The sequence below is a fragment of the Saccostrea cucullata genome, unplaced genomic scaffold (assembly GCF_032062105.1).
Source record: "Saccostrea cucullata isolate Sc308-1 unplaced genomic scaffold, CSIRO_AGI_Scuc_v1 ctg2970, whole genome shotgun sequence".
Lineage (NCBI taxonomy): Eukaryota > Metazoa > Mollusca > Bivalvia > Ostreida > Ostreidae > Saccostrea > Saccostrea cuccullata.
Window position 1 is genome coordinate 62,239 of NW_026940529.1, and position 10,845 is coordinate 73,083.

The following is a 10,845-nucleotide window of genomic DNA, read 5'->3' on the forward strand; positions in this document are numbered from 1 at the left end:
GCCCTTGTTTAACTTCATGTAATTTTACAGAAGAAAAAGAAGAAAAACAAAAAAACAATCAACAAAAACAAACAAAAACAAACATTCTGCCATACATGCAGAAACTGATCATGACAGATTCGATGATGCTGTGGGAATTCCAACCATCTCGTTCATAGTCTATAGTTCGCATATTCCCTGTTGACCTTGTTAATACAATTTACCTCACATTGGAACGTATATTGGCTGACGTGTTTTCTACCATTTTGATAAGCTTATGTTTTTTCTAAATTTGACTACTGTTTCGTCTACCTGTTTCTCAAATAAAAGTTGATGCATTACTTGGGGTAGAATGCTTTGACATGTCGACAAGGGCTGCTAGTACTCCTCATAGCCTGCTGATCTCACTTCTGATATTTCCGGAGGGGGGGGGGGTGTTCATACCCCGCTTTCGGTTTCGGTAGATTTGGTAATTTATCAATTTTGTTAAAAAAATGATGAAAACCTGTAATCACTTCATGCATAAAATGGCTCTTTTTTATTACTGTTCTTTGACTAACACACTAAAGAAATACGCACTCTAACTCTCGATTCCCGCCTACATTTTGCCATCATTTCATTCAATATAAAAGGCATTTTGGCCATAAATACTTTGTTTAATACAAAGAATAGTTCAGTAGGAATTGAGGCATTGTCTTGATACCAGCGCTAAATAGTAAATTATCCCTAACTCCAGCTCTTGAAGAAAAGGGGGGGGGGGCATAAATATATTTATAAAAATAAAATAAATCATTTTTAAATATATTTATAAAATATAATAACAGTAGTAAATTTGTCGATAACAAACATTTTTCAGAATTTACAAGGTCATTATTACTTAGCAGCATTATTTTCAAATATTCACAGCGTCAAGATAGGTTGTAGGTAAACTCTATCCTTGATGGAGAAAAGTGTTTGGCTTACCTTGTATATTCACAAATATTTACATTTGAATATTTAATAATTTGAATAATTGGATACTGGAGAAGATTCAATTGTTTTCTTTTAGAGGGTAATCTTACCTTTATGTATACGTTGGTATAAGAAAACAATATTATTGAAAATGGCACCAAAAAGCAAATAATTAGCAGTGTCATGTTATAGCTGATATCTTCCAAATCAATCCCGACCCAGTTTGGACCACACGACGTTCCGATTGGCTCCAAAACAAACACACTCCACCCTAAAATCGGAGCAAGAGAGATTCCCAGGGCATAAACATACGAAGACAGGGCGATAATTTGTGCGATCAAAGGTCTGATGCAATTGTTGTGGACCACTAAAAGATATCTTGTGTAGGCTATAGCAGCAAGTAATGTGATTTGTGAAAGACCCAAAAAGGTCATTAAAGTTCCGTATGCTGTACATGCCTTTTCTCCTAAGATCCAGTGAGTGGCAAAGCTAGAGATTATCAGCATTGTTAATCCCACCGAACTCATCAATAGGTCACCAAAACAGAGAGCAGCTACAAGAAAACAGTTTGCAGATCGAAGCTGATCACTCTTGAAGAACACAAAGAGAACGGCAATATTACCGCTGGTAGCTGCCACATCAAAGATGAGGAACGAAACACCAAAAACATAATGAATAGCGTCTGGAAGTCTTTCATGGCTCACAACGTTCAACGAACCAGTGGAATTTGTTTCATTCATATTTCTTGAACACTTCAATTTGAGCAGATTTTTAAAATTGTATTAAACGAAAATGAAATGAAAATCTAATGTTATCAATGTTTAGTTATTATTTCTATGTGTACCTGTTCACACAAAGTCCAAGTTATATAAGTCTGAAAATAGCCATAAATGGGTGTAAATTGTTCTATCATTCATTGATCGGTTTCCCAAGTCCGCCTACAGCCTATTTGCAAATGCATTTTCCCAAGACGTGTGGTCATTATTGTCCATCTTTAAGCAACTATTTAAAAGCTATATGAATTTTTCTGGTTGTCCGAAGTAAAATTCAAATTTTTGAATGAAAAAGAGAGTGAACGGTGGTCCATCTCTAGAAACTGCAATCAATGCAAAATTGTGATTAAGACATACATACCATGCCCAGGAAATTGCAGAGGTAAGATCACGTCCCTCGAAGGGATGAGCATTCCGTGTTTACTGGTCACTCCCGCCGTGATCACTGTGTATTAATCAGGAAAACGGAACATCCCTTAGCCAAATTTAATGGAAAACCAAAAAGCCTAAGCCAAACTACGAACCCTTGATAAGTAATACTAGTATTGCTAAAAATGTAATGATGATATTAAGGATTCAGATAGCTTTTTCATAAAGAATAAAATTTGACTATTACAGATTATTTAAGAGGATAGAGTATGGCGTTGTAGCTGGAAATTTGGAATCATAAACTATATGCAGATAAATAAACTTACAAAATCCATTTGCAATTTCATGACAATTTCCCTCTATGTGGAGTATAATGTTGAAAAACATTTCTTTCGTTTTACTGCAAATAAAATGAATATAGCTTTTTTTATGTATAAAATTCATTAAGAATTTTATTAAATTTGTCCTCCCAAGGTGTATTTTTTTCTGCACAAGAAAGGGGGCTTCTTGATTGTTTATTTGTTTGTTTGTTGTATAACGTTCCTCAAGAGAATTTTTCACTATGGAGACGTCACCATTGGCAGTGGAGGGATGCAAATTTACACCAATACTTTGCACTCTGGGCCACAGAGCAGCGAGGAGCCTTTTGCGTGTCAATACCTTCTGCGAAGTGGTTTATATGGTTTATTCCAAAGGACCGATCCCCATGTTCCTCAGAGCATTGGAACCTGCGACGTTAGGATCAGCTCTCACTCTGCGACTCTAGAGCAGGCGTTCAAACCACTGTGCCACAGTGGTTTGAGCGTCGGGCTTCTCGGTAAAATAAGAGTAATACAACCCTTAACTTCCAAATATAAGAACTCTTATGGAAAAGAAGGGAAAATAAAAACTGATTTTCAAAATAAAATGTCTTACTCTGCAAACCCTAAATAAAACCCTTAATAAAATTGATCAAGACACTGAATAATTAGTGAAAAGTTAGTTAGATACCTAATTATTCTCATTAAAAAGGCTTTTTCTGAATCTTAATATCACCCAATACTTACTTCACTTATATAAAGAAAACGAACGGCATTCAAGCTCAAAAGTCCATTAAACAATACAAAATAAGAGCAGAGCAAACGCGATTCTCCAAGACATTAGAGGTGGGATCAGGTGCCATGGAGGAGTGAGCATTCACCTGCCGACCAGTCACACTCGCCGTATGTTTCTTCATCCGTTGACAATTTAGCGTGTTAAAAAACAATCTAACAATTATTACTAAAAATGTCAGTCAGCATTTGATTAATTAACAAAATGTATTTTCTGACAAGATCAATGTATCGATCATAGAGAAAACACGAAATGATGACTTTGAACGAGACTAATGATATTCTTATTTCAGAAACTTGTTTGTCAATAATTCACCTCGTTTGAGACATTGTTCGTGCGTAGAGCATGATCTTGTGTTTCGAATTATATGAGAAATATAACCCCGTTTGCAAATGGTTTATTGCTGCATAAGTAAGCGAAGGTGACGTTAGAAAAGTTTTTTTTTAATTAATTTTTTTTAACACAATTCATTTTATACAGAAACAATAAAAATCTTTGTTACAGAATTGTGTATTTTTACATATAAGAGAGTGAGAGAGAGAGAGAGGGGAGAGAGAGAGAGAGAGAGAGAGAGAGAGAGAGAGAGAAGATAGAGAGAGAGAAGAGAGAGAGAGAAGAGAGAGAGAGAAGAGATAGTTATAGAAAAAGTTGGTTCCACCTGTTCCATTGAGTGTAAAATTTTTCTTTTTCGCCATTTTTATATGATATATTTCTTTGTGTTTGGTAAAATTGATTCAAGTGTGATGTCGCCGATTGCACATTTAGAGTTTTTTTTTGTATATCTAGAAGTATAAATATAATATTTTAGCCATAAAATTATGATATTCGCTATTATTTTTTCCCTCAATGCCTAAAATAAATATTTTTTGTTATGGGCAACTGGAGATTTCTCTGCTGGAGATGATATTCAAAATTTTTAAGGAGTAATTGTACAAGGTCACATTCCCGTAGGATATGCTCAATTGTCTCTCATTCTCTTTGACAAAAATTACACTGCTTAGAATCTACCATCAAGAATAAGAGAAGTATCATCCGCCAGTTGAGAAATCTTTTTTTCTACATTTCCAATGGTAATGCCTTTTATTTTTCCTAATTTGTATAGCTAAAATCTCCGCGCATATCAGAAATATATATGGAGACAAAGGATCACCTTGTCTGCATCCCCTTTGAATTTTATTACATCAGAAAAGTTACCTCCTTGATTAACCGTAGCTTTAATATCAGTGTAGAAGAGAGTGACCCATTTTCTAATGGAAGGGCCAAAATTAAAAAAGTGCAAGGTTTTTTGTATAAAGTTCCAGGAAAGAGAATCAAAAGCCTTTTCAAAATCGATTAATAATAAAAGTCCTGGAATATCTTCTTCTTCTGTAAAGTGCATTATATCATATATCAATCTTATGTTTTCTCCAATATATCTGTTCGAGATAAAACCAGTTTGGTCAGGGTTGATTATTTTATCTAAATATTTTTTTAAAAATCTATTTGCAATAGAGCCAGATGCTATTTTGTATATAGTATTTAGCAATGTAATAGGACGCCAGTTTTTAATGAAATGTCTTGGCTTGTCGCCTTTAGGTAATAATGTTATAACTCCATGCCTTTGTGTAATAGACATACTGTATACAGGGTTATTTTCGCCCCGTGTTATTTTCGCCCTTTCACATTTGGAAATATATTTGCCAAAACGTTTTAAAAAATTCGCCCAAAAAGATTTTTGTTTAAGATATTATACTGTTTACTTTGAATTCGTACCGTTTTAAATTGCCCACTTCCAACGAAAGGGCGAGCAAGTATCTTTCGAAAATTAATTGAAGTCTGAAAATTTCCCTTTAATAAGTAATATTTTCCTGTAACCATAATTAATAGATCTTACAACAAAATACCCAATATATTTCCAAAACATTTAAAAAAAATTCTGTGGAAAAACCATCAGATCCTGGAGATTTGTTAGAATTCATATTCAAAGAGTATTTGAGGCTTTACCTTGTTATTTGTGCCTTCTAAATTTTTTGATTCTTCACAAGAAAGTTTTTTAGCATTTAGTATCTTTAAATTCATTATCTAGATTGAAGTATTTTTTATATATTTAATGGTCTGTAATAGAAAGATTTAAATTTTTCATAGAAAGATTTAATTTCTTTCAAGATATGTGACTGATCATGAATAACCTCACCGTTATTTATTTCTAATTTTGATATAATTTTATTTGTAAAATTTCGAGACTCCAGCTTGCAAAAGTAGCTTGTGGGTTATCAATCGCGTGGCTTGCGTGATAATTTGCATAAACGCATTAAATATGCATTGCATAAAATTATCACGCAAGCCAATCGATTGATCATCGTCATCGTCATGAAATCAAAAAATCTGACAGTTATTCCATTTATTTACATGCTCTTGATTCCACACATCAACGTGCTACAAGTCCCGCTTCTGTATTTATTTGTCCCGTCCGAATGTGATTTTTTTTAACTGTGCCTATCGATGAACCAGTAAATGTTATGTTGAAATAAAGTACATAAATTATTTGTATTTTTATCTCGGACAAAGACATTGGAAATGTAAATATATTACAATTCACGTCTTTTTCAAGTACAACATCTTCTACGAGGGGTGATCAAAAAGTTCGCGAACTAATTGAATAACTACCATACAAGAAACAATATTTGGTTTCAATGTTGATTATATTTTAAATTAATCCTCCCCGATTTTAATGCACTTCAACCACCGTTCTGCGCATGCGCGAATCACGTGATATTGGCGGTCACGTGACCACCTCCGTAGCGTTCTGTCACAAAAGTTGAAAGATTTTTCTGAGTTTTATATTTCTTTCCATGTGAGTTAATTTTTATGACAAGAACAGAAGAATTTGTCAGAAATGGTCAAATTTTGGCAACAGAATGGGTGGATAAGAATATTCTTTCCAAAAATAAGCATGGCGACCATTAAAACACAAATCTTCTGTCTCGGAAGAGACCTTTATTCAAGGTGGATAGAGAATGGGTGCCTCCTTTTTATCATATCTAATATGTTTAAAATCTAAAGTAAACGATATCTTAGGTACTTAATAATTATGTTATTGTTCAAATATTCAACTATTTTTCAAAGTGTAAATTGGAGGTCTTTGATAGCAAATTGCTTAATAAAGAACACATATCTTTTCAAACTTGCTTTCACTGGGCAAGATGACAAGTACCATTTTTAACCATCTGCCTTCCTTCACTAAAACGATCAATCCAATCATTAATTGAATTTATGGGAACTCAGTTATCTTAATAAACTGTGAACAAATTATTATATGATACTGAAGAGGGATTTCTAAGATATACAATAAATTGTACAGCCGTTATTGAACGAGTTCGACTGAGACAAGCATTTTTCGTCACAAGTGACCTACATAGTGACGTCATTTTCACATTGTGACGTCACAAACAAGGAGAAAATCTTTATTCAGCATATGCTATTTATAGACCTTGTGTATCACTCTGTGTGTACCGAATTTCATTCTAATCTTAATTTTGGTTTTGTAGATATAGAGATAGTTTGCTAACTTTTTGATCACCCCTCGTAATATGAAACAGATGCGTCGGACTCTGTGCTATATTTCATTTCAAGCTCATCGGGATATATCGTATCGACATAAGGATGGGAATAAAAATTTGTACATGACAATAGGTCGTCGATATATTTAATTGTCGATTTGATGGCCACAGCAAGTGTTTTCTTATTTTCACGTACAAGACTTTGGACAAATTTTGCTTCATATGACTACAAAAATAGGTCTGCTAATAACAGGGCGCAATTGGTACCCATGGGATTTCCAAAAGATTGATGGAAGATCTGGACTCCAAAAACCATATATATTGTCAATAAGAACTGAAGCATCTTTTTTTTTATATCAACTGCAGATTACATGTGGGTAAAATCAAAATGTTTTAAACACAATAATATGCAAGTGACCATTAACGAAGTGAGTTAATTTGCAAGTTCCATTCTTTGAAAAAGCAGCTGTCAATGATATAAAAAAGGACTTTAATTTATCGTGAGGAATGGTATTAAAGTCGTAATTGCTATTTTGTTGACTTTTGTTAAATTTTGTGATTTCAAATTTTCCAAAAGTTCCTCGGATTTTTTAAGTATCCAGATGATTTACTATCACTTCTCGTATATATTGTTGCAAAGTTCTCCTGAAGTTTCTCCTTTACTACTGTTAATGTATTAGTGAAGGGTAAAGAAAGAGACTTTGTAGAACATTTACTGAAACCCGCGTATTTTTGTACGGATTATGTGAAGTTTTGGAGTCCAATATAGATATGGTAATTTAAATTTAGTCCAGTTTTTTAAGAGAGCTTTGGGTATAAGTTGGATTACCACTAGTAGATTTTAATTCCAGTTCCTCTTAAAACAATTTAAACAACGACCTTACAAACAAAGACAATGTTGTAACCTGCTTTGTCAACAGGGACCAGTACAAACTGACCGTGTAATCATCTATGCTATTCTTTTTCACTTCTAAATTACTGAATACAATAGGATAGATGGCTTTCATTTTCATTTTTTAGATAATGTATTTTTTCTGTCATTATGTTAAAAACTAAAACTGCAAAGTAAGATTTTTTTTTCAAAATGCTCTAAGAATATATATCATTATAAAATATCACGCTGAACATGAATTTTTAAGTCTGTAAAATAGTTAGAAATATATATTGATTATTTTTCAAAGCACGTTCTGTGATATTATTTAGGCTTGTGCCCCACCCCAAAAAAAGTAATATAATTCTTTCAAAGTTTACGGCAGTTACATCTAATATAGTGTGACCGTATTACATTTGGCTGTGTATTCTTTTTAGCGCTTTTGGCGGAGAGAAAGTCCCGCTAATTTAAGTACAACGCTAAATGTTTTGCAAATATACACAGAAATAAGAACATTAAGATATCCACTAAATCAATTCTACGCTAACTTGTTCAAAAATCAATTTCCGTCAAATATCGTACACGCTAAATATGATAAATTTACAGTACATGTAACCGGATTGCATGTTGTCAGTGGATAGATAAATTTTTGTTTTGAAATGAAAATACTACAAGTAATACTAAAAGTTTAACGATTAAACATTTCCATTTGAAAATGTTTATTCCAGTTTACTGAATGGTTGGACATTTCAACAAGTGAATATTGGTTAGTCACTAATGATGTTTTTTCGAATTCAATAAATTTTCTGAAAGATTGTTTTAATTACTCGACATTTAATTAATTTTCAATTAAAGATTATGTTTATATTTGTCTAAGGAAATTTTGCTATGTAGGAAGTGTTAGATGCTTGACATTGTTGTTAAAGATAAATCAATATCCTATTAGCCCCACTCAACTTTAGAGGATGCGCAGGTTTGCATTCATTAATATTATACTTTCACGTAAATTACTTGAATCTGATTCGTCGAGAAACATTTGATAAAAATCACTATTACCCGCTGAATAATGAAGCCACGCCCTCCTGCGTAGCAACAGTCAACATTGCATGACGACGGGTGGTATTCCAAAAAATAGCGACTGCGCAGAATGTATGCGCGCACGATTCACTGTTATATGTATTTGTATAAAACATTCAGTATAATATAATAAATATTGCATGTAGTTGAGTGTAACAATGATAATTTTCACCCCTCGAAAACCATTGTCAACCTCGGCTGCGCCTCGGTTGACAATGGTTTTCCAGGGGTGAAAATTTTCAATGTTACACTCAACTACATGCAATATTTATATAATATATATTGGTTATAAAAAATGTTTCTTAAATAATTTCTCAAAATACAATAAGTGCGTTTTATGCCATATCTTAAATATAATAATCAAAGGTAAATGAAGATCTAAAACCCTTGGAATCTTTGATTACTACTGAGGGGACCTCATAGCCCTATCTAGCTTGATTACAATATTTGAATATGAAATAGAAGATCTAGCTAGAGTTGAACGAGCATGTTTAAATTTAATCGAACTCTGAAGGAATGGTAAAGGTGTCTATAGCAAAAATGGTGATTGCAAACTTAGTCAAATAGATCACCTGCTAGTATTGATTTTTCTTTAACACATAAATTGTACATCGACAGCTCTTTGAATCTTTTTTAAAAATATTATTTTTTAAAAATACAAATCCATTTTAAAACTTCAAGGTATCTCAGTATTAATACTGGGTATCAGAAAGTTGAACATCAAATATGAAAATGAATAAAAGCGGACGTAACAAATATTGATTGATAAATCTTTTACAAATAATACATATCTGTGAACTTGTCATAAAACAGTGACCCATGAAATTCCACAGATTTAATCAGGTGTCTAGAATTAAAAGTAAGTATATTTCCAATTAAACGTGAAGGGATGAGTTTTTCTACTTTACGTATATAGCCTTTGCATTTCCTCACATTAATGTCCAATAGGATTTAAATCAAGACCTAACACGGGCCAAGACATGACTCTAACATTATTTTGTTCCAGGAAGTCCACAGTTTCTCCATCTGTGTGTGCACGCGCATTTTCCTGCTGGAATGTATGATTTTGGGGTTGCAAAAAATATGGGGTCGAAGAACTTGATCGATGTAGCGCACAACCGATTAATTATCTGGTTAATTAATATCAATCAAGATTACAGGACAAGCTAGCATCAAATCAACTGAAATAAACATTTGAATTGAAATATATCGAGATAACAAGTAGTCTTCAAGCTCAGATGTCCACTCAACAATACAAAATAGGAGCAGAGCACACACGGACTTTCGAAACGTAGGGGTGGGATCAGGTGCAACGGAGCATTCCCTGCCGACAGTTCACACCCGCCGTGTGCTCCTTGTCATGATCGGGAAATAAGTAAACAGATATATCAAAAGTCAATAAAAAAATTCTAAATAAGAGCAGAGCACACATGGGGACTTCCGAAACATAGATGTGGGATCAGGTACCATTTGGCATTCCCTGCCGACTGCTCACACCCGCCGTGTGCTCCTTGTCATGATCGGGAAATAAGTAAACAGGTATATCAAAAGTCGATAAAACAATTCTGAATAAGAGCAGAACACAAATGGGGACTTCCGAAACGTAGATGTGGGATCAGGTACCATTTGGCATTCCCTGCCGACTGTTCACACCCGCCGTGTGCTCCTTCTCATGATCGGGAAATAACGGGAAAATCCGTAGACACTTCATTGTGTAAATAGGGGCCTTACAATTAGTATGAAGAAAATAGTCAGTTTTTGACATATTGATAAACTGTATTTGCTGTCAAGATCATTGTATCGACCATGGAACTTACGAAATGATGACTTAAAACGAGACTGCTGGTATTCTTCTCTCAACAACTTGTTTGTCAATAACGTACCACGTTTCTAAAAATTGAAAAGTATGGATATTTAAAGGGTTATTTTTGCATTGTAAATTGATTTGAGAAAATATTCAAATATAACATATTCCCGACCAGATTATTATCATTAAGTTATTTTAACAACAAAATTAAATTTAATATGAAGATTTTCAACTATATTATTTCCTGAAAGTTTAATTTACAAAAAAAGGAAAGATAAACCAAATTCAACTGAAATATAAATAATCAAATTTACTTTTTTTAATTACAAATATTGTGAGGATTGCATTACACGAAAATAACACTAATGAAAAGGCGAATAGCATGCT

General features: G+C 33.3%; 1 protein-coding gene across 1 annotated transcript; it reads right to left on the bottom strand.

The window, feature by feature from the left end:
• Positions 1-559: 559 nt before the first annotated feature.
• On the bottom strand, positions 560-1,670 carry LOC134255570 (rhodopsin, G0-coupled-like). Its single transcript, XM_062738101.1, has 2 exons — positions 1,041-1,670; positions 560-577 (listed from the first exon to the last, which is right to left on the bottom strand). Exons 1-2 carry the CDS (start codon positions 1,668-1,670, stop codon positions 560-562), a joined length of 648 nt encoding a protein of 215 aa, XP_062594085.1.
• Between the last annotated feature and the right edge of the window lie 9,175 nt (positions 1,671-10,845).

Excerpts from the sequence above, each read along its gene's own strand:
- LOC134255570 (XM_062738101.1), bottom strand. The coding sequence starts at position 1,670 with ATGAATGAAACAAATTCCACTGGTTCGTTGAACGTTGTGAGCCATGAA.